Consider the following 24,660-nt stretch of genomic DNA (forward strand, 5'->3'; position numbering starts at 1 on the left):
CTGAATGAGTAGCCATGGAATATTAGATAACCATGTTTGGCCCATTATGACTTTGGCAGACACTGGCTAAATTTAGGATCTGCCTAGCAAGACCCTAAATTCACTATAAACATAATATATTCATGTCTGTTCTTAAGCATGCTTTGAAGATCTAAAACATGAATTCCTCCTAGACTACAGCTCTTCCCCCCTACCACCTGCATGACCTCATCAGGGAGGCCTTCTGTCCAGAGGACAAGAAATGAACACTCTAAGGCCTTGCTTGTGTAGCTAGGTCCCACTAGGGGATGATTCTGTAAGACAGTGGAAAAGAAAACTCCTCTCAGAGGGCAGATGCTGCAACACTGTGTTTCTTTCCCTGAAGAAGGGATACCCTGAAATTAGTATCTACACCAATTCATTTAAAAATCTTGCTAAACACAATTTTGTATAGTAAATAAAGTTTAAAAGATGTCAAGTTTATGTAAGGTAAAACTATTTTGATATATATGTGTGTGTGTTTAAATAGTTGCAACCAACTTTTTTTAAAAAAATGAAATAAAATAAAGAATAATTATACCAAATTACATAGTACATAATAAGGATAACTAGTGTTTCATAAAACTTATATATTTCATTAGTAAAAATGTGTTTGTATTGGGGGATGCCGATCTACAATGCCAAATTTGACTATGGATCATGGTAAAAAAAGTTTTAAAGACTCTCTAAGCCAAATTAGATTAGCTATATAGTAAACACATGTTGTAAACTGCTAACATTCCTAACTCTGCATCCTTCTTCATAGCTTTGCTGTTAGAATGTCCCTTTTATCATCCACGAAAATCTATCTTTCATCCAAATCCTCTCCATTTTTCAAGGACTGATCAACCTTTAACTCCTCTCTCTATGAACTTTCCTTTAATTGCTCCAACCCAGTGATTCCTTGGAAATTTTTATACCTTGCTCACCCTTAATCCTTACTACATTTAGATTTCTATTTAGTAACATTCTCAGCTTTTTAAATTCAATTTTTAAAATCTTTGTATATCCAGAATATAAAGATTAGGGGCCATGAATTATAGTTTTTTTTCTTCTTCTTCTCAGGGTGCCTAACATATCATGTAGATAGTCTTCAGTAAATATTCAACTAAATAATTAAAATAATTAATAAAATAGGAGGATTAGAGCCTTTTAGTATTTTTAATTTTGTCTCATCCTCTCGTATTATGTTACAATGAATTTATCCTTACACAGAGATGTTATTCAATATATAAGGCATTGTTACAAAAGGGTTTTTGTGAGAAAGTCACTCCACTATGTACATGGGCATTCCATCCTTGGACTATTAAAAATGTCACATTTTCACTGGTCTGGTGCTAAGACAAAATGAAAATTTACAAAAAATTATGGTATATTTCTTTTATTAGAGATAGTTTATTATGATGACTAATAATTTGCAGAAGCTCTCAAAATAACTAATGCTAAGTACTGCTCCTTCACAGCCCATCAACGTGCAATATACATGTGATGTAGAAGAAGAGGCTGAAAACGAAAAAGGATGCCCATAACATACCAGGGTATTGATACAGAAATAATAGATAGTGTTCTGAATACAACTGACAAGTCTGAGAATGAGATCATTAAATTAGGATAGCAAAGAAGATTGTTTTGTTCTAGAAAGTAAGAAGAAAATATTTGGATAGTTTGATTTATAATGAAACTCTAATTTATAATTCAATTGAAAAGCTACCATGTTATATTACCCTATGGTTCATGTACCAGTCTATACTTCTTTCTATCTTCAATAAGAAGAGACAAAATTTTAAGAAACTCAGATTGGTCCTATTTTTGGTTAGTATGTTTTCCTCAAGTCAAGTTCCAAATTATATCCTAATGCACTATCCAGTTACCTCTAGGACCTATAAGAAACACATGAGAAAATATTTTCAGTTTTGCTGCCATGATAGCAAAGAAATAATAACCTGATAATTCAAAATGACAAGACTGTGTCTTCTGATGCATTCTTAATTTACATTTATCATGTTCTTTAAAAAATGAATAGTGTGGTAAATATTTTTTTTTCAGAAAGAATGTAAGACAAAAACGACTACCATAAAAGGATTTTTACTTAGAAGTATGAAATTCATATCTCATTGGGAAAGGAGTAAAGAAGTTTTCTCGATAAATATTAAACTCTGTCTGGAGTTTCACACATACAAAATTAACAAGATGTTAGGATTTCATTCCAGGAGTGTATGAAGTCAAGCTGCCTTTATCTGAGGTACTTTTCATCACAGCCTATGGGACTGAGAGTGTGATAGCACTCATATATCCACGATAAATTAGAAAGTCTACAAGAGTACTAACTAGGGGGGGAGAGGCTGTCACTGAGACAAACAAGGCTGCTATCAGGTCACTGAAGGGTAGTTTTTGATAGTGCTTTGGCAAGGACTGCTTTGCTCCTTCCCAGGTTTTGATGAAAAGTCTTGTCTTCACTCTAGGGCAGTTTAAGGAAAGGGCTACCTTCTTTACCTTTCCCTTTTTTTCCTCAAAGCTTAATAAACTTTAGGGCAAAATTCATAAAACACAGAACATTTGGAAAGAGGAGAGTGTGCTGGGGCACACCATGAAGCTCCCGGGAATGTACTGTTTTCCAATTCATGAAAACCATTGGTTTTTGGATCTTGTCCTTTTGTATTTATGTTTTCAATGCTTTAGCAAGATATTTAAAGCTGGAGTTGGAGTAGAATAACCCTGGAGACTTAGGGGAAGCTTAATTTCACACCCTGTGCAATGGAGATTAGCATCCCAACACTTTCTTTAACAGAGAAGCAGGGAGTCATTTTGTGGTTACTAAGAATCATACTTGACACGGTAGAGAACCCCTGCCTTATGGGTTTTGTGCCATGCCTTACGAATAAAGGAGAATGGCATGCTTATTTACAGGATGTTTTCCCTAGGGGGATTTTGTTCCCTTAACTCATGACTGATTCATAGATGTTGTTTTGGCTAAATGATGAAGGAGCAATATTAGGTGAGAGACTGACAAAATTTGCTATTCTTCTTGCGCCCATCTTTATGGGACTTTGCTGTAAAAAACAAACAAACAAACAAAAACTCACTCAAGATACTGTCTTCCATTCACTTTTCTTTCATCTCCTCCATCATTTCCATGACCACTTTTCCTATTAAGATCAGCTTGAAAAAGGACTGCATTTACTATTCATGCTTCTGTCTTTGGCCCTTTTCAAGGTATTCTGTTTTCATTAAGTACCCACCATCCATAAAGCACCCATCATCCACCATCAGTGCATATGACTAGAAGTTCTTTCCTATTTCTATTCCCTACTGGCAGCTGGCTTTGGTTTTTGACTTAACAAGGAGAAATGAGCTCCCTCAACATACCTTGCTCAAGTGAATCCTTACACTAGATGCCAAAAATAGCTCAGCTGGGAAGACTCTTTTGGTTCTATCACCAGCCCAGTGTATAATGATGTATTTTATAGATACCCAGGGGATATTGGAACCACCATTTATGAACATAAAGTTATAGTTATGTTGGTAGATAGGTGTTCATTTATTGAGTCACCACTTTAAAATTAGAGGTGTCAAGAAAATACTATGAACTCAAACCCAGGCAATTTTCTGGGACTGCATTTCTCTGAGTAATAGAAGCTTAGTCATGCTTACTTAAAGACTGTGTCAAGAGCCCAGCAGAGAAGGGAGTTGTATAGATGGTCCTTGGCATTCTTATGATATACCATAGAATGGAAATTCTTGGTTTACAGAAACTAAGCACAAACGTCCATTTGGCATTTGATTACTCTGATCCTGACTTGGGTTGTGCTAGTTAAACTTGTTCAGTATGACAAGAGCATTTTCCTGTTCCATCACACCATACTTTATTTTGGAACTTCTGCTGAAGTCAGTAGCACCTGTCTAAACTTCCAAATATTGATGGAAAGTAAAAAACTTGAAACTAAAATTAAACTTCTGTAATATTTATGTCTAAAACTGAGTTAACCAATTGGTATGACAAATTCTCACTACAAACAGCTAAACTGAGCCAATGTAAGAGGAAAACAGTGAGTGTTGTCATATCAAATTAGTGAACACAAAGGCATCTTTTTGTGGCATCACCTTGGTTTATTTTCCTAGTATTTTTTTTCTCAGAAGGAAAAATAATTTTCTCAAGAAATGTAATGTTTCTGCCAAAATGAAAGAATTTTACGTTTCAGTACTTTTCTTTAAAGTCAACATTGAACAAGGACATGCTCACCCACCCCTTACATTTTTCTGACTAAAAAAAAAAAAAAATTCATTAGCTGAAAAGAAGATATTTTCCTCAAATAAGATGATTATATTTTATTGCTGCTTTGTTTAGTATATATATTTTTCAATTCGGAAATATAGTCTGAGTGAAAAAATTACCTAATAAGAGAAGTAGTTTACATGGACATACATTTAAATTGCTGCCAAACAAAAAAAAAAGTAAAATAAAATAAGACTTTAAATGTAAAATATCACATAACTTCAAAAAACTTACCTCAATTTTCTATCATTTATCATGTACTATAAGTCAACTTTCTAAATAGGATTACAGTCCTTTATTATAAGCTCCTAACAGTACTATGGTATACATGTAAAAAATGCTACTACAAAAAAAGTTCTTTTCTTGTGTTTCTGCCTATTGTGTACTTAAGCTATAGATAATTGTTGAATAAAAAGCCTACAGTAGGTATAAATGCAATAGTTAACTGATCCTGTTTGCTGATGTCCTTTTCATGTTCCACAGAAGGTGGTGCCTTTTAGTCCAGCATCTTCTCTTGTTTCTTGCCTTCCTTTTTCTTCTTCTTAGATTCTGCTATAATTAAAAAAAAGAAAAAGAAAAGAAAGCATCACTTTATTAGGCTATAGTGGGGGAAAACCATTTTCTATACTTGGCCAGGAATGAAATGATTAGATGCATCAATAAGATGCATATTCTATCAGTTTTTTTGGTAAATTTGGGGGAAAATATATCTATATGTGCTTGTATGTACGTTTTGCCTGGTCTTGCCTGGGGAGTACTTATGAGAGCTGCTAGAAAGAACACAGACTATCTTCGTAAAAATGCCTATAATTGCTTGTTATTGTATTGGTTGGCCCAGTTTGGTATACAAAATAATGTCTTGGGGTCCTACTTAGAAAACAAAAGTTTGACAGTAGTCTCTGAAAGAATAAACCGGGTCACTGTACAGTGGAGAGCCACAAGAACTCTGTTTAGTGCTTGCTTCTCACATTCTCTTTTCATGGACTTTTTTGTTAACATTTTTGAGCAAACAATTCCAAGTGTTTCCCTTCCTGGTTTGCCCTCTGCTTATACAGTTGGTCTAAAAGTCCTTGAGGAACCAGCCATAAATTGCATACATCCTGTCTGAAACTTTGAATAAGGGACTCCCAGTCTTGGGTGAAGCAAATGGAAAGTTAAATGAGTTAAGTAAAACCATGAGGATTTAAATCAAAAGACACCATCCTTTCCCATTCCATCTTCTTGCCGCCTCTATTTTCCTGAGCATAGGTTAAAACAGTATTGAACAGGGAATGTCTACATTGGCTCCAATTTAGACACTGGTAAGAAGCATTGGGTTAACATGTGAAAGGATATTGCTACATATTACTAAATTCCTTCCCACATGTGAATAATTTAGGGATTAAGTACAGACTTGAGTCAGACTGGCAGACTGGCCTCATCCCTAAATTACTAAGAAACTTTGAGAAAGTTAGGTAATGTAGCTATGTCTCAGAATCATTGTCTACAAATGGATATGTGAATAGTACTTACTCAGAGGTTAGTATCAAAATGGAATGAGTTGTATAAAATCCACTGAGAACAGAACATGGCACAATAGCATGTGCTCAATAAAAGTAGGCAGTTATCATTAGTGTGATAATAGACTAAGAGCAAGAGGTCATTTCCCTACATAATTAATGTTCATCACCATCATCAAAACATACTGACTGAGCAGGCCATTGAATCTGCTAAGCATTAGAGGAATATTGGGATAAAATCTATGGCCAGCAAGAAATAAGACATTGTTCATTAGATCACAGAGCCTGTGTGCAAAAGGACCCTAAGGTTTGTGATGGGGGGAGGGGTTGACAATGTTAACCATTAATGTGCCTTTCCCAACTTATACTTAAGCAGAGCTTGAAACTCTCATTTTTATTTACTGTCCAAACTACCTCCAAACTAACAAAAGAAGTATTTTGTTAAAAAATAATTGCCCTAAGCTTCCTTGATTCAAGATTCAAAGACTCATTATATGCAATTATTTCAGAATTTGTTAAAATAGTCTAGATCATTTTACACATGAGACTCACAAATATATTCATTTTGTTCATGCCTAACCTCAGCTTTCCCCTTTCTATACTTGGGAGACTTAATCTTTCATATTCTCTGTTATCCTTTTCTTTTGACTTATGAGGGGGGAAAATGACCAGAACTTCCAAGTTAAAAAAATACCTGTAAGGTAAAAGAATGTTTCCTGTTAGATTTCTGAGCCTTCTTTAATAATTTTGACTTTTTAAGTGGCAGCTATGGGTTAGAAGGTATCCTCAAGAAACAGTCCAGCATGCCACCTAGAATCTAACCCTCGTTTCCCTTGTCTCGATGTCCCCACATTTTTTCCTGGGGAAATCTCAGTAATTTGTAATCTTCTACCTTTCCAGTAGAATCAATATTAGTGGCAGTAATTTGCATATTCTAACCAACTTGTTCCTATTTCTTACATGTCTGAGTGGATGCCATAGTAATCCAATATTTTGTGTACATTTATTTTGTAAAACTTGAAATAATTCTAAATACTGGATACTATTTGATTTAGCTAATGTAAGTTGCCCATTTTAGGGGACACTGTGGGAATGGTAATGCCTCTCCAAATTCTCCTTGGTAAAGTCAAGAGCACACTTTCTCTCTATTAGGAACGTACAAGCTAGAGCTTTGCAATTATCTTGTATATCTTAATTAACAACTTGTTGAATACCAAGATATCAACCAATTGCCCATTTAATCCACACAATCCAATTAGGTTATTTTTCTGGCAAAACTGGCTTGCCATTGTGGCATTAAGTTCAATCTGTACTCCATCTAAATAGAAAAATAAGGGAATCATCAGTCAAATGCAGTGAAAAGAAAGAATTTGCAAAATGCAACATGTGTTGGACTTTTTTAGAATAAAGAAAGAATTGAGTCAGTAATATTGCTTCCAATCAAAAACAGTTTTTTGTGACTTTTATGTGCATTTTACTGATAGACTAAATGAGCTTGTCACTGCTTGTCATTACAGTCTCAATAAATTATTAACAACCTCTTAATCTTTACCAAATATACATGGGTTTGTTTTCGAAGTATTAATATTATGGACTCTATGATCTGGAAGGAAACTAATCCTACTTCCATGTGTAACAGATGAAGATACAGAGGTTAAAAGTCTCATTGATTCCTCCTCAAAGCCTAGGATGATCCAAAAGTAGAAATCAGACAAAAGCCATTCCCTGGGGAAGCAGATTTGGCTTAACTGATAGAGCATCCACCTACCACATAGGAGGTCCAGGGTTCAAACCCAGGGCCTCCTGGCCCATGTGGTGAGCTGGTCCATATGCAGTGGTGATGTGCACAAGGAATGCCATGCCATGCATAGGGGAGCCCAATGCACAAGGAGTGCGCCCTGCAAAGAGAGCTTTCCTGCACAAAAAAAGCACGGCCTGCCCAGGAGTGGTGCCACATACATGGAGAGCTAACGCAGCAAGATAACGCAACAAAAAAAACAGACACAGATTCCCAGTGCTGCTGAAAAGAATGCAAGTGGACACGGAACACACAGCAAATGGACAAAGAGAGCAGACAACCAGGCTGGGGGGGAGGGAAGGGGAGAGAAATAAATTTAAAAAATAGTAAATCTTAAAAAAAAAAGTCATTCCCTGATTTTCTTGACCTTTGCACAACACAAAACTACCCCCATGAATCATCGTGCATGCAAAAAGTATTCATTGGGCTTATTTTGTGTTTGTATATGGCCCATCACGTCAATCACCTCACTTTACTTCAATATCCCTCCTTGGGTTTATTTCAACTTGTCTCCAAGCCTGTGAAAATTTACAACTGCTTTTCATCCCATCAACCCACACTTTCACCACCACCTGTGTCTTATTAATGCTTCCCATTCTTCAGTAAATAGGTTTAGCATCATTTCTAATCTGTTGACCTTTTGCTCTGAGTTCAAAGACTTTTCTTTTTATTTCCCTATTACAGCACTTATCTCTAGTATTGTAATTGCCACAAAAGTATAACCTGTGTGAGGGCAGATTATCTACTCACTATTGTATCCCCAGCACATAGCACAGTGCCTTGTGCCTAAGAACTGATGAAGAAATCTTCAGTGAAGTAATTAAGCCTGTAACATGGCAAGAATACATGCCCCATCAGCTCACTGAGTTCTTTTTGGCGATTCCTTGAATTTGCCTTGCTCCTTTCCAACTCAGTCTTTACATTTTATGTTCTCTCAGCCTGAGTTTCCCCATCTGGTATCCCAATGTTGCTTAGCCAACACTTACTCATGCTTAAGATTTTAGCTCCAATGTCTCTTCCTCAGGGAAGCCTTCTCAGAATTCCTGTATCAAGCAGGTACTACCCACAGTTAGACATTTCCATTGTGCCTCTCATTGCTCTTGACAAAATTAGAACAGAATTACTAACTTTGTAGCTAGTTATTTAATATTCATTTTCTCATTCTTGGGTGGGTAAAGAGTATGTCTGTATTTTGCTTTTGTATCTTCAGAACCTGGTATATTGGTAGGTTCTTATTAAATATTTGTTGCTTGCAGAATGAATGAGGGAATACTTGATTGGGAAATAGTCAATTTGTTAGTGTATAGAACATAGTATTTCTCAAGGAAAGGAGTATAAATTTGATCAAAACCTGTAATATTTTAGTTTTTCTTTAAGTAATAAATATGTCATGAAAAATAAAATTGCAAATATGCATATATGGGATCTATCCAGATTTCTTAATAGTTTGCAACATATACCACTTCTCTATAAAGGCTAAGTCTGAATTAACTCTGTGGGTAAAATTAATGCTCCATTTTACTAGATTTCCAAGGCTCCAGTGAGAGAACTGTTTACTGTAAGCATCAAGAATTGATCTGGAGTAGAGCACTGACTGGGTAAAGCACTGTGTTTTATAAATGAGCCATTCAGTGGCTATACTCAAAGGGTCTAAGCGCCAATATGATCTCCACCCTGATGTGAAGCAATAGGGCACCTTGGTTCACACTGAAAAAAGTAAAGTCAAGGGAAGGAAGTACATACATACCACACATCAATTAACACCCCAGGCAAAGAGAAAACAAGCCATTGTCCAAAATTTGGAAGTGAAGGGCACCTGCCTGAGAAAGAACTTGTTCTGCTTCCTTGGGGGAGCCCTACCAGTGCACTGCTGCACTGGAAATTCACACTGGTGCGCTTGGTAAGTTTTAACTTCCTAAGTTGACAAACCTTCATCCTTTCTCTGGCCAGTTTTTGACTTGAAGGAGGATAGTATCCATAGAAATCAGGATATAGAAATTGGGGAGGATAATAGGCATGAAAAACCTGTATTATTTAAATGGGGATAGACTTGAGTGTTTAAAGTGTATTTGCATTCATTCAGAAAGTCCCAAGACTTTTAAGAACAGATTCTCTGGAGAGAATTCAGGCTCCTCATATTGATAGGAATTCTATTATCTGGAGTGCCATCTTTACCATATTATATCTAGAAAACTCAAAATTGAGTCAAGGAAATTCAATCAATGCACATCAACTTCTGATAGGAAAGAAGAATGAGAGTTGCTATTTCGTTCAGGGAGACAATATGGAAATGATAAAGTTCTTTTAAAGCATACCGAGAACCAAGTCCTAGTCTAAAGAATTGGTTTTAATTGATGTCTCCCACTTTCCAACTCAGTGATCTTGTGACCTGGGGATAATAAGAGAGCCTTTTGAGTATAATTTGAGATTATTACCTATAATATCCCACTTTAGCTCTAGAGTTAAAAAAATATATATTCATTTATTCATTCAGTATGTATTCACTCCATAGCCACTATAGAACAGGCATTGTTCTAGGAGCTGGCATACAATTGTGAACAAAGCAAAATTCTGCCCTCATAGAACTTACATTATAAATGTAAAAATTGTTTTTCTTGCTGCTAGTTTACAGGGCATTCCAAATGGATGAAACAGCAAGAAATAATAGATTTATGCACATGATGTAGAAGATAGGTCACCACAGCAGGAATAAATTATAAGGAGGGAAGGTGTACTTCAAGTGGATTTAGCTAGAAAGGAAGAGGTGGTTTCTCCCTTCTTAGTTATTTCATTCTTCTTAACAAAACATTCTTTACTTTTCTGGTTATAAAAGTAATGCAGGTTCATACAGAAAATAAACATATGTATATATATTTAATGAAAATATCCACAATTACACAATATAGAGATACCACTGCTAACAGTGGGTTTTATATTTTCTTTCTATGAATACATGTAATAAATATTTAGGAATATATTGACAGTTGATATAGTATTTTAAACTAGATATTCTATTTTATCTATTTTCCATGTCATTGAATAAACTTTGAAGAATGGCTAAGGAGTATTTTTTTGTCATTCCATTCTATGTATCTTGTGATCTTTCCTATTTTTTACTATTATAACTAATGATAAAGTACATTTTTGAACATATATCATTGTATGTTTAAGTTTTGCCTTAGTATAGATTATTAGAAGAAGGGCTCTAGAAATATATTGGCAAATTTCCTTGTCGAAAGGTGTTGTTAATTTAAATTTTTATCAGCAGTTTATATGTGAGCCTTTCACAGAAAATTTGCCCTCTAAAGGCAAATAATCAAATAGCATGCATCGATTCATTCCCATCTATTCTCAGGTCCTTTTAGGAATAGGATTGTCATATAGTTGGTACAGTAAGAATCTGTTCCCATTTTCACTATTAGGGGAATCTGGGAGAAATAGGGTTGGGAGTGGGTCTTGAGAAAAGACATCAGTTTAAAGTTGAGGCTTTTCAAAGACCTTCTGAGGAGATAGTTTGCCAAGAGTCTCAAGAGTTGAGAATTCTGCAATAAGTTCTTTCATTTTCTTAGCAAAATGTCTTGGTTTGACTTTTTTTTTTCAGATGGGAACATGGCTAGCCTGCTATTTATACTGAAAAGAAAAAAGCAAATTAGTAGTTGTGGTCATTTGGAGCTGTATGTAACCAGTGAAACACATTCTTAAACTTAACCCATTCCTGTGGATATGAACCCATTGTAAGTAGGACATCTGATGACGTTATTTCAGCTAAGGTGGGGCCCAGTATGGGTCTTAATCCTATTACTGGAATCTTATAAGCAGAATGAAACTCAGATATAGAGAAAAGCATAGGGAGCAGCCAGAAGCTGAAATTCAACAGAACCTGAAGAGAATGGAGAGGCTAGAGGAGGACATCATGTGCACTGTCATGTGATGGGAGGCAAGGACCAAGGATCACAGACAGCTGGCCCTAAACGCCAGTCTTCTGGAATAAAACATTGCCTTGATGATGCCTTGATTTGGACTTTCTTTTAGCCTCAAAACCTGAGCTAATAAATTCCTGTTGTTTAATCTGAATCACTGCATGGTATTTGCTTAAGCATCCAAGTAAACTAAAAAGTAGGTATAATTATTTAGCATGGTTCTGACTTGAAAGTGAGTCAACTTCTATTTGCCAGTGACTCAAATAAAGTGGGTTTAGGTTACTAAACCAACAGAAGAAGCTATTGATTAGAATAGAAATAAAAGATTTGAACCTTCTAAAAGGTAGAAGTCATGTTATCAGGAAGGCAAAAACTCAGAAATGTACACTACAAGTCCAAGGTCAAGAATATCAGCTGGGCAGCTGAATGCCTGCCATTAAAGACCACTAAAAGTCAACCTTTTAAGGTTTGTTCAATAGTGAGAACTCGGGATACTATTTCACTGTCAAACAGTATTATCAGAATGTAAATGTGTCGACAAGCCTGGATATCTCCAAAATCCTTTCAATGCCTCGTAAAACTATTTGAAGTAACTCACCTCTACCTAAGAATTAGCTGCCTGGTCACCTGCAAATACTTAATTCTCTCTCACCATATTAGCAGGGCCTTGAAGTGTTAATGAGATTTTTCAAACCGCGAATGCACAACTCAGTGATCCACCTAGAATCCAAGTACTAGTAGGCTAGGCTTCCTAACATGACACCATTCATGAAATTTCCCAATATTTCAGTTTCAGTTAGAATAGCATATATTAAGTGACACAATACAGGAAGACGTTCCTATCTATGTAAAAAATACATATATAATACTTTTTAAAACTGGCTTATCATATGATTTATAATTATGATTAATTTCGATGCTTGTGAAATCATTTGGTTCTTTCCTTCGATTTCTTATTTTTTAATACCATTCTTCATTTCCTCTTTTATGTACTAAATGCATTTTACTTCTAGGATTATGTATGGAATTTTTGTAGGAGTGCTCCTCTCTGCTGCCCATATGCTGACATGTTTATATTCCATATCCCTTCTTTCCCTCACTCTCTACTTTCCCTCTCACTCATCAACTCTATTTCATAAGAATACCTACCACACCCTCTCATCTGCCCTTCTGCACGTTTTCTTTCTTATATAAAGTTTAGATGAACAAAAAACAGTATGTACCTGTGCTAGACCTAAACTGAAAATGCCCAGACCCTTGAGCAGCCTCTGTTTTTGTCCCCGATCATCTTGAAGGATGACTCACCACTTCATGACATTGCCTCAAAATAGACAATCCAGTAATAAAAGCACTGATGAGCACTACTGATTTAACTAAATGTTTAGTGGGGGAGATGAGGAAATTACTTCATCAACCACACAGAGCAAGATCAATAAAAATCCCTCAACATGGCAATTGTTTTCCAAAGGAATTTGCCCACTATCATTAAACTAATGTCTTCTCCCTTTACCCAAAGACTCCTCTCTCTCCAGCTTTTTCAGGCCCTATATCCTTTCATGAGGGACAGCAATTGAATTATCTACTGGCTTCTCCAACACATTCAGAAAAGAACTCTCTCTAGGATGCCCTTACTTTAGATAGAGTCAGGAGCAGGGGATTCAGCCGAGAATGAGTATGTTGAGGTCACTCCCTGCTCTTACCTATATGTATGGGTCCTACTGTATAGAAATTCACTACGTGATATCCCTGTGAGTGAAACAGTCTTTAGCTTACCGTGCCGACTTTATCATTATGAATTCACTACAACTATTATTCCTTAGTTTGGAAATATAGAAATGGCTGAACTATTTTTTCCCCTCTGAGAGTCATGAGAAAGAAGAGCAGTGAAGAAGAGAATCAGAGGTATTTTATCTTCTAGTCTTTTAGTCCAGAGCATTCTCACTTGTACATAGTTAATGCGGGGGGTGGGGAACTACACAGCTATGTGTATGTAGGCCTGTATGTATGTATGTATATAGAGATTATGCATACATATACACATGCATGTATTCTATATTCAACTGTTAAATTTTGTCCTTTTCACTTATTTTGAAATGTTTTAAAGACTAAATGAAATTGAAGACAGTTAAATATAGCTAGAGCAAGTGAAAAATCTCAAAGGATTGTGTAATTACATATATATAGATTTCTTTGTGAAAGTGGGTATAACTATACCCATGTATTTTTGTGCACAGCAGACCACATTTCTGATACCTGTGTTAGAGACCCCATGTGTACACACACGTGTGCAAAGTTGTTTTGAGAAGTCACTTTATGCTGTCACACTTGGTGGTAGCTGTGCCTTACCTCCATTGTCAGGTCTTCCAAAGTTACTTGGAAGAACTTCAAGAAGTCAGCTAAGATAGAGAAAGACACTTCAACATACCCATGTGTACAGAACCATAGATACGGGAATCAGTGTTTAGCGTTTCTTCTCTTCAGCAAAATCACTTGCTCCTTCCTCAACCCATGGGCTACTCTCAAGGCCTTATCCTTCTTGACAGGCCCACCTCCAGATACACTGACATCTTCCACCCCAGAACAGGAAGGAAGAACATTAATCCTTGGCGTAAAATTTAAATGTTTAAGAATGTGTTTCTGCAATAATGAGAGCACAGGTAGAACTTTTGTCTTATTATAAAATATTATAAGATTATGTTGACAGCATATGCCAGCAATGAAATTTATTATTACAGAGCAATATGCAGTTTCTATTTTACACATCATTGTTTTTGATGATCATATCTGATGGTGACTTTAATATGACTGATCCTACTGAAAAATTAAATTATGGCTTATGAAAATGGGAGAAAGTCTGAATTCTAGAATATTTAAAACTTCAGTAGGCATAGCTCCATAAATTGCTCTTTGTTTGCTCCCAGATGAATTTTCTTTTTGGTTTTGGTAAAAATAAAACATGAACATATAGAATCAGTAATCTGAGTTACAAATTATCTTTCATTTTTGTGTATCCTTCAGAATATCCTCATAAGTTTGTTGATACACAAAATCTACATTAATTATTTGCTATTTTTATTTGTGTTCCAGAATTTTAAATATACATCATTTGAACATAGGTATATTTGATATGACATAATATGGAATTTGATGCTCATTGTTTAAGAATTGCTTGCTGTATTATCCTTTCACTCATCACCACTCCTCCAAAATTTAAGAAGATGGTTATTTTCCCCACCGTGTAATTCCTTCCCCTTCCCCACTCCACCTCCTACCCTGCACTTGTCTACGACAGCAGCAACATTAAATCTGAAGAGCTTTCCCCGTACTTCTCTATACATTTTAGAAAGCAATCCCAGAGCAGCTTCATTTATAATTCTTTGTGTAGCTGGGTGAAGATCTGAGAATAATGTTTTCCAATTTTCTGTAAAATGAAAATAATTTTCAAGAGCCTTGCAAGAGGGAGTACTGGGAATGAGTTAACCTGAGGTAAACAGCTCTGGGCCTTCCCTCCTGCACAGCCTGGGCAGCGGGACACCACGGCAATTTTTACCTACTTCTTGTCCTTTGAATTACATATGAGTTGTTCTACAAATATCGTTTACTCTTATAGAAAAAGCCTTCGGTTTTTGTTTTTTTTTTTCCTTCCCTTTTACTGCCTCTGGGCTCTGAGCCTCTGCCAGCCTGCTTTGATTTCCCTGTAGGTTCCCAGAGGTTTTGCATCAGTGCAAAGCTGACTGGAGTCACTGGGAGTGTGTGAAATGTCTCCACTGTCAGCGCTTGTTACCGAGACAGGGATGCCTCACATCCTTGTGAAGCACCAGAGTCTCCGTGAATCTCAGAGGAAAAAGGAGACCATGAATCTAGGCCAGTGCCCAGCAGGGAAGAGAGGCTGCAGGGGATAATGTGATGCATTGCACTGCTCTTCCCTGCTCTCGAGGAATGGAGCCCTGCTAAAGGACCCCAGCTTGAGAAATCCTGCTCTAGAAACTATCATTTGGCTTCAGTGTAATCATTATACAAAGCCAAGCTTGGACCAAAATTGTCTGGCAGTACTCAATCCTAAATGAATCAAACTATGCTTATTTTAAAGTTTCAGGATCATCATTGAAATAAATCCCCCCAAAATGTTTAATTTATTTCAGAATACCCAAAGAGATCCCTCAGGGAGCACTCAGTTTGGGAAGCACTGGTATAATAGAAAAGAATTCTGGAAGCACATTTATCCAGGCTTCAAGTCCAAACTTGATGGCCAGCTGGCTTGGTGACCTTGTGTAAGTTGTAGTCTTAAGTGTCCTCATTTGTAAAATGTGAATAAAACTCCTCTGGGCTCCTGTGAGGATTACGTGATGCAACTCATGCTAAAGGTTTAAGGCCTGTCATATCACAAGTACTCCATTAAATAGGAACTATTTTTATGATGCTCAATAAATGAACTATAACTTAAAATACAAAGAAGAAATTCTCAATCCAGAAGACATTAGGAGGGATAAATGCAAAAGCTTCAGGGAGAAAAAATAGCAGGTCCCTCAACCCAGTAACTCATTAGTGTGAGCTTCGTTCTATTACACAGCCTGCCTTAATACTAATTATTATGGAGCTGTTTTGTGTGTGCACGGCTAATGAGCTTCCAAGCATGGAATTTACCAAGGGAGATGAAAGCAGACACACAGTGTGAAGTAAACCCTACAAATATTTATAGTTCTCAGTTTTCATGTCTGCCTGGCAATTAGGACCAAAAATTCTTTAATGAGGACAGGAGTAAAACACCCAGACGACTCTTCCAGGTGAGTATATTGTGCTTTAACAGGTATTTCTCTACATTTTTGAAACCAGTGAACGAATGCCATGTCCTGGTGAAGCAAGTCAGGACAATTGAATTGAACTTGGCATTCAAGCCGGTCATGTTCATTGAAACCTATCATGGACTAGGGACTGAGAGACATGGCAACCTACAAAGGTGAACAAGATGTGGCTCCTGCCCTCAGGAGGGTCAGCATCAAGAGATGTCACTATGCATTAGTAGGCCTAGAGCATGCTTTATCAGAGGACCATTCCCTCTCCAAGAAGATAGCTTCTGATGCTTGTGAAGGGAAGTTTGGAGAGTTTTTGGTCTTTGAACAAAGCAAGCTCTTTTTGGTCCCAAGGACTCTGAACTCCCCCATTTTCTCCCTAGAACACTAGCGTAACAAGCCCCTTCTCTGTCTTCAAGACTCAGTTCAAAATTTACCTTCTCAAAGGGGCTTTCACTGGTTACTCTCTCTAACTTAGGCCTTCCTGGTTGCTCTGTTACATGGTCTTATTTTGTTTTCATAGTCATTCATTCCAATCTATAACTATCATTTCAGTGTTCATTATTTATTTCTTATTGTCTTCACTGTCTACATACTGTCTCCCCTAGGACATGGTAGCAGGGAAGGAAACTTGTTTGGCATTTTCACTACTCCTATATCACTGTGCCAAAATTGATGCCTTGATCAGTTTGATAAATAAATGAATGATTCAAAAACAATGCCAAAGGACCCTATGCAGGGTCTCTCTCTCACAGCATTTTTCACTTTGCATGGTACATCTGGATCTATCCTCTGCTTCCCCTGCAGGACTGTAAGTTCACTGAGGTCACTATGCATCCCTGGTGCTAGCTGTACCATGCAGCACTCATGCAAAAAATATATGCCGATTGAACATGCTAGGTTTTATGGAATAAGTAGAATTGTATGAAGTATAGAAGATGGAGGACAATCCCAGGTTGAAAGAACCACAGGGTGAGAGAAATGGATATAATGTCATAGGTGATTCATGGCCCCTCCAGCCATCTCCTGGAGTATGGTCAGGCTAGGCCAGAGCAGCATATGAGCAACGCCTGGAGAAGAGCCAGATCAGATGATGCATGGATAACCTGCTAGGAGCCAGGGTCTGATTCTGACGCTGATGGAAAGCCATGATAAAAGGAAGATTTTAGGAAAAGTAAGTGGGTCTAGTTCTCATTACCTTTCTCAGCTGATAATCTTAGATTTCTCTGTCAATAGCTCCAGGGGACGGGACTGTGCATAAGGCATGAGATCTACAGTCAGACAGACTGGTGTTTAAGTCCTATTTGCTCCATAACCTTAGGGTTGGTGTTAAACTTCTCTGGGTCTGTGTCCCAACATGTAAAATTGAGGATAAGAAGAGTAACTATTTCCCAGAGCTTTTGTGACTACTATGTGACACAGTGTGTAAGCAGAATACTAGATTATACTCAAAATGTGCTAGGTTCTCAATAAATACTAACCATGATTTTTATTGTTATAACCCCATAATTCTTTTGCCTGAAATGGTGCTAAGGGACACACTTGTCTTAAGAAATTCCTTTGAAAGCCAGGAAATAGTCTTTAAAGTACTGCTCATTTACCAAGCATTTCTATGCATGTTACTTCAGTTCATCTTCACAACATTGCTATGAGGTATTCATTTTAGACTCTAATTTACAGAAAACAAAATAGATAGAATTCTAATAGGAAAGAGGCAGAATTACATCCTCTTACTTCAAGTACAGTATCATAAATGGAAAATAAAATACAGATGTTGAAAGATATTTCCACCAGCAGAATAAAAAAGAAACAAAAGTCCTTGAGACCTAACTGAATAAGAGTGCTTCCTTCTGATCAAGAATACAAAATTCCCAGAAGGCACCCCATGCTGCCTGTTTCGGGTCAGATGCAAGGGTAGCCATCTCAATCTCACCGTGGGGACTCTGGGGGAGGGAGGCCGTCCTGGGCTAGCCTGCGGTGGGATTCTGCCCCTTCACCCCTCTCAACAGTTAAAAGTCTGTCAGCTTAGCAAAGCCCATTTATACAGCATTGCCGTGCTCATTCCTAAGGGATGTCAGAGCCCGGAAAATAGAAGGAAATGTTGGGGAACTCTTTTTATCTTTCAAAAGAACTAACAAAAGAATCCATTTAGCAGGGAAAGAATTGAGAATGCTGGGAATATCACTTCATTGACCCCCTTTTCCCATCTAATAATCAGCTGCCAATGCTGTGCCCTGCACACAGCTGAGGAGAGGCATTGTCCTGCTCTTAAACAGTTGGCGTTCTTTTGATCTTTAAAGATGAATTGTCAAACCTAAGAGAGGGCTAGGCAACTGTCCAAAAAGAGAATGGCAAGATGACAAATTTTTTAGAAATAGCTGGGAAGTCATAAAAGGAATTGGGGTTATCTGGAGCAGGGAAATTTAACAATCTGGTAATAGCAGCATGTGAATTGGTGTACAGGTTCGCAAGAGGGATTAGTCTTCATTTCCTGAACCACCTGAAACACAGACATTCAATCATATCCAGAAACCTGAGAATGCCCCTCTGCCAGACAACCTGAAAGCTGACATGAATGCCCCGCTGGCCTATCAGTATCAAAAAGAGCTTCAAGTGCTACCTTACTTACTCATCTTATTTAAAAAGCAACAATTAGCAATCCCATGTGAACAATGACCGAAGATCCTAGAATGTTCCTAGATGCTCATTAGGCAGTATCATCTGTGGCCCCTAGGTGAATCTCAGTTCATGTCAGAGCCTTCTAGACAAGCCTCAGCCTCAGCTTGGACTCTGCACTGCAGTGGTAGACACGTGAAGCCAGCTCTACTGGGCTGCACCTGATCAACCAGACAGGGCTGCCTGTTGGACGACAGCTTCCCCACAGATGGGTCCGTCCTGGGAGTCCTGCTTGGCTTAGCCATGTAATTCTACTGCAAGCCCATTCTCCAAGGAGCTCACCAAGACACTTGTGGTTTGGAGAAGAGTTGTTTGCCCTCTGAAGAATTATTTGCTGTCAGCACGAAGTGAACCTTGTTTCCAACTTTTTATACTCATTTCAGCTCTATTAGCCTCACAGATTTTTTTTTATCCCAATCTAAAAGCTCAGAATTGACCTGCAAAAAAATTACTAGGGCTTCAAAGAGGAACAACTTATCTCTTTCTAGTGGGGTACTATGCAGTCCAATATAGGATTACTGCCAGTAACTTTTTCTCTACTTAGAGGAATCATGCCTCATCGAACTTGATGGTAGAGAGGGTTTGGTCTAGAGATATACTCCAACACACTCCTATACTCCAAAATGGGAATGTGACAGATACCGTGATTAGTTAACTAAAGTTCCTTGCAGTTTCTCTTGTTGTGTTTACTGGGCCTGGAACGTTAAAGAGGCATTTCCCAGACTCCCTGTGGCAGGATTTTATATGTGACTGAGATTTCATCAAGCAGACCCACTTAAATGAGACTTGGCAGTATAAATGTGCAACCAGAGAGAGTGGTCACATTTGGGGAAGATAGCATATTCAGGCAGGAAAGGAGGAAGAAGTATCTGTTTTGGGGGACAGCTGAGGTAGAGTTTCTAGTGCCTGAGTCTTAATGTTAAATGTACCGAGCAGTGGGTATTTCAGGAGAAGGGTTCTGTGGATCACTCACGAATGGTGTGATTAGACATTTCTCATTGTTCAGATGCCTTTGGCTGCATTACTTCTATCTATGTGGTGTCAAAGACAGATTCCCTGTCCCTCCTTGAGACTCTAAGTCACATAATACCCTTGAATAAACCCTTTTCTGCTTAAGTTAACTAGAGTGGAGCTTGCTGCATCTAAATACTCTGACAGGTGGCGGACTTGGCCCAGTGGTTAGGGCGTCCATCTACCACATGGGAGGTCTGCGGTTCAAACCCCGGGCCTCCTTGACCCGTGTGGAGCTGGCCCATGCACAGTGCTGATGCACACAAGGAGTGCTGTGCCACACAGGGGCACAGGGGTGTCCCCCGCATAGGGGAGCCCCCCACACAAGGAGTGCGCCCCTTAGGGAGAGCTGCCCAGCGTGAAATCAAGTGCAGCCTGCCTGAGAATGGTGCCACACACACGGAAAGCTGACAGAACAAGATGACGCAGCAAAAAGAAACACAGATTCCCGTGCCGCTGACAACAGAAGCAGACAAAGAAGACTCAGCAAAGAGACACAGAGAACAGACAACCGGGGGGGGGGGGGGCAGAGATAAATAAATAAATAAATCTTAAAAAAATAAAAAATTTAAAAATTAAAAAAAAATACTCTGACAGAAACAGGGACTTAATTTCCTTTCCTGAGAAATTAAAATCTCAAGTGTCCTAATTTATCCCCTTTGGACTCTAGCAGCAATTAAGCAAATCCCCTGTTACAACCTTTCCATCAATCAATGATCCTTCCCCAAGTAGACTCTGCCCAAACCCCAGGAAAACTGTATTTCAATTATGCATCAGGCAATACTTATGTCTACATAAGAATATTTTCCAGTGCTATATCTATATAAGACACGATTGTTCTCTCTTCTTCAAAGTCTGTAATATAGCAGTGGATTAAAAGTTTTCCTCAGATTCAGTGACAATTAATATAAGGAAATTCTGAGGTAAGAGTTTCCCACTTGATATATAATATCATTGAAAGTGTGGACTGGGGTTAGAGTGTACAGTTTGTACAATATTGACAGACATTGCACAGTATTTTCCCCCAAAGCAAATCTTTTAACCTTTTAATGTTATTGTTTGTAATCAAGTCACAAGGATATTTTTCAGACTTCCCTTAATTTATTGCTAAGTTAGGCACAGCATGACCAACATCTATCTGTAACCATTCTAAAATTTAAAAAGTAAGTTTTTTACACTGAAAATCATGAGATTTGCATATTAACCCAGTACCATCTTCCACAACAAAAGAGCCCAGTAAACCAAATAAAAGAGTTTCCTAAAAGAAAAAAGAAAAAAAAAAAGAGCTGGGTCACATATTTGAAGAGAGGGATGCATCAGAAAGAAACATAATTTCTGACTATGAACTCAGTGACTGAGTTATATAAAATAGTCAAATTTAAGCATTCAATAAAATACTGATTTTCCTTAAGTCATTATGCTGTGCTATCATTATGGAAAGTTGAACAGCTATGAAAAGTTCTTGTTTCTTTCCCAAGTTTGGATAAAAAGGCAAAAAAAAATGAAATCAAAAAAGAAAAAAACCCAGAACTGATTCTACTACTAGACAACTGGATGGAATTGAATAAGTCCGTGTTTTTCTCATTCTTGTTTGCTGATTGACGGTTAGATCAGATGATAGGTAAGATCCCCAGAAGGTTTACCACTTAAGCATTCTAGACATTGAAAATTGTCTAATATAGCTAGTGTTTCATGAGTTTATAATGCCCAGAGTCTGCATGATGCATTTGAAAAAGAACAAGACCTTTGGTGTTGGTCTGACTTTGCATTTGAATCCTGGTTTCACCACCTATAAGCTGTAAGACCTTGGTCAAATTACTTGACCTCTATGTGCCTATGATTTCTCATATATGGAGGAGGATAAATAAAATCTAACTCATAGAATTGCTTTGAAGCATAAATTAAATGATGAAGTACTCCTATCACAGTGGCCAATTCAAAATTAGGCATTTATTATGCATGAATTCCTACCTCCCTCTATTCTCTTCATATACGGAATTAAAATAGGGGAAATAATTAACCACTCTTCTTTCCTGAATAAAGAAAAGAAAATCATTTATAATTGTGTAACTTTGAAAAAAGTTGAGTGAAATGACTTCGTTACTGCAGGACTCACTAGTTTTTGATGAACTGCTGGGCATCAAGATAAAGAGGGATTAAGTGCAACACCTTTTCTCTATAACCTTACTATATTATGCAGATATGTATTAAGCACCTATTATGTGCCAGGCCTTGTTCTAGACACAAGGTTAACTTATATCCATATGTGATTTAGATGAGAAATCATCAGGGCACAAAGAAGAACTTGAGTTTAGAGACAGTCAATTACTAATGAGGGATGTCACCCTGGGTAACTAAGTTAAGCAGTGTCCTTCAGTTTCCTCTATAATAATATCTATCTGCAAGAATAGATGGGACATTATATGTAAAATACCTAGTGCAAGGCATAAGAATAGAAACAGAATAAGAATGATAACATAGATGCCATTTTACTATTATTTGCTTTCCCATTTATCAGAAGAAAATGAGGTAACATAAGGTTAGAACTCACAAAGCTATAGTTTCCATTCATATGAAAAAAGGTTCAGAAGTATACATAACCCACACATACCACCTGTTACATTTTACTTAAACTCTGAAAAACTTGTCAAGGAAAGTGTGTGTGAGTCCCATTAAGAAAATACCTTACCTTATCAAATGATAGATTTCTCTGACTCAACTCCTACTATAAAAGTATCCTTTATGCAGAGTATCTGGTGCCCTAGCAACAATCAAACAACCCTCCATTGTTCAGAGGTAAAAGTGGCTAGTTTTAACAAAGGTATGGAGGTACAAAGGGAAAGTTGCATTTTAATGTCCTATTAAATGCACAACTAGCAGTTTTATGAAATATAGAGCTTACTCAGGGCAATCCCACTTTTAATTAATCATATACCTGAATTTATTGATATGCATAAAAATGAAAGAATTTTTACTCACTTGAAATAGTTTCACTACCATTGTTCAAACGGAAAGCCTGAATAAACATTTAACTTTCATTTCATATTGCCAAATAGGCAGATTTATAAAGGTGAAATATCCACCAGTCCTAATAGAAAGTCTTCACAAAATATATTTGCCAAATATCTTGAATGGTCTTTCTTAAGCACTTCCGCCTTTGTCCTATTTATTCCAAACTTTCCAGCATTTTCCATAGTCACTAAGCTCCATCATCAACCCTTACCCAATCACTCTCCCATATATTTTTAATCCCTATCCATTAAGCTGCAGTTTCTCTCATCCACCGAGGAGCAAGAACGTGAGAAAGAGTGTGTGCTGGGGGAGGGGGGGGGGGTGTCTTTATCAAAGGATTACCTACAAGAGCAGTAGTTCTCACTTTAAAACCATCTAGGGAACTTTTGAACTTTTAAAATTGCTGATACTGATTTAATTGATCTAGGTTATACCTGAGCACTGGGATTTTGATAAATAGCCCAGAAAATTCCGATTGCAGCTAAGGTTGAGAACCACGGCACTAGAGCATGGGGTAATTACTTTTCCTCTCCATTCTTTATTTATGCTTCGTGTTTTGCTGTAGAAGCTGGGTAAAAATAAATTAATTTGAAGACTCTATCTCTGAGTTCTTCCAGTTTTGGAAGTGTTTTACTTAATAGATACGGCTATTAATTTTGGTTAGATATTTGGTTGTCTCTGAGGACAAGTGACATTTGTAAATTTGGCAAAAGCACTTATTGCACTATTCCTAGCCCATCCTTCATGACTTCCAAATGCACACTAGAAGAAATGGAGATTTCCATGGTCTGAAAATTGTCGATTGAATACTAAGATCCATCACCTGCTGGTACAGCCTGCACCCAGCCATTCTTAGGTTGGAGGGAACCATTTCCACTGACAACTTCATCAGAGACTGGCTGACAAATGAAACCTATGATATCCGTCCTGGCAACAAGCCAGGTTGTTTCTGGGTTGTTATTGTTTTTCCTTATTTTTATTTACTAAGATTTTAATGGTCAGTTTCCTGAGTTTCTTTTTATAATTAATGGGACAGTATGAACTTTCAGATCAGTTTTAGAGCTCAAAGATAAGCAGAGGCTAAGAGGGTATTTAAATTTAGAATCCACTGAGGGCCATCAAATAAAATAGCTTAATACCTCCTTGTCTACCCTAAGCTCAAATTTGTTATGAAACCATGGTCATGGTATTTATTTTTTATTAATTTTCTCCAGCATAAAAAGATAGCTCTATATAATTGAAAATTCCGAGATGAATGTAGTGGGTAAAATAATCCAACTAAAAAAAAGGTTCACGTCATACAGTAGAGAAAAGAACAATGTAAACTAATGTACCCAATTTCATGAAAAGTATATATCTGGAATAGTCTGGGAGAGGCTTGATTAAAATTTTCTGCCTCATAATCCTTATAAGTTTGTTCATATTTATCATTATTAAGTCTCATTTTAGGGTTTGGAATACATGGTCACCATACAAAAACTGTCTTAAATGGACTGTTTTGCTATCGGTACTAGATCTATGCAGAGGCCTTCAATTTGAACCATCAGTTACCTACTGGAAAGTAGCAGTCAATATATGATACTTTTTAAATCCCTTTTTAAAGATAATTTACCTAAAATTTCTTTTTGAAAAATTAGGTTTCCATATATGAAGACTCTATCTG

General features: G+C 37.2%; 1 protein-coding gene across 4 annotated transcripts in view; it reads right to left on the reverse strand.

Annotated features, from left to right (window-relative positions):
* Positions 1-4,329: 4,329 nt before the first annotated feature.
* Positions 4,330-24,660, reverse strand: part of PTN (pleiotrophin) — a 113,659-nt gene continuing 93,328 nt past the window's right edge. For 2 of the 4 annotated variants that reach the window (XM_004461662.5, XM_071215290.1), the window contains exon 5: positions 4,330-4,843. In XM_004461662.5, coding sequence (XP_004461719.1) covers positions 4,788-4,843 — 56 coding nt within the window. In that variant the 3' untranslated portion in view covers positions 4,330-4,787. The remainder of the gene's footprint in view (positions 4,844-24,660) is intronic. The other 2 variants (XM_004461663.5, XM_071215291.1) reach the window with 1 other exon arrangement.

This window comes from Dasypus novemcinctus, chromosome 5 (genome assembly GCF_030445035.2).
Source record: "Dasypus novemcinctus isolate mDasNov1 chromosome 5, mDasNov1.1.hap2, whole genome shotgun sequence".
In the NCBI taxonomy this organism is placed as follows: Eukaryota; Metazoa; Chordata; class Mammalia; order Cingulata; family Dasypodidae; genus Dasypus; species Dasypus novemcinctus.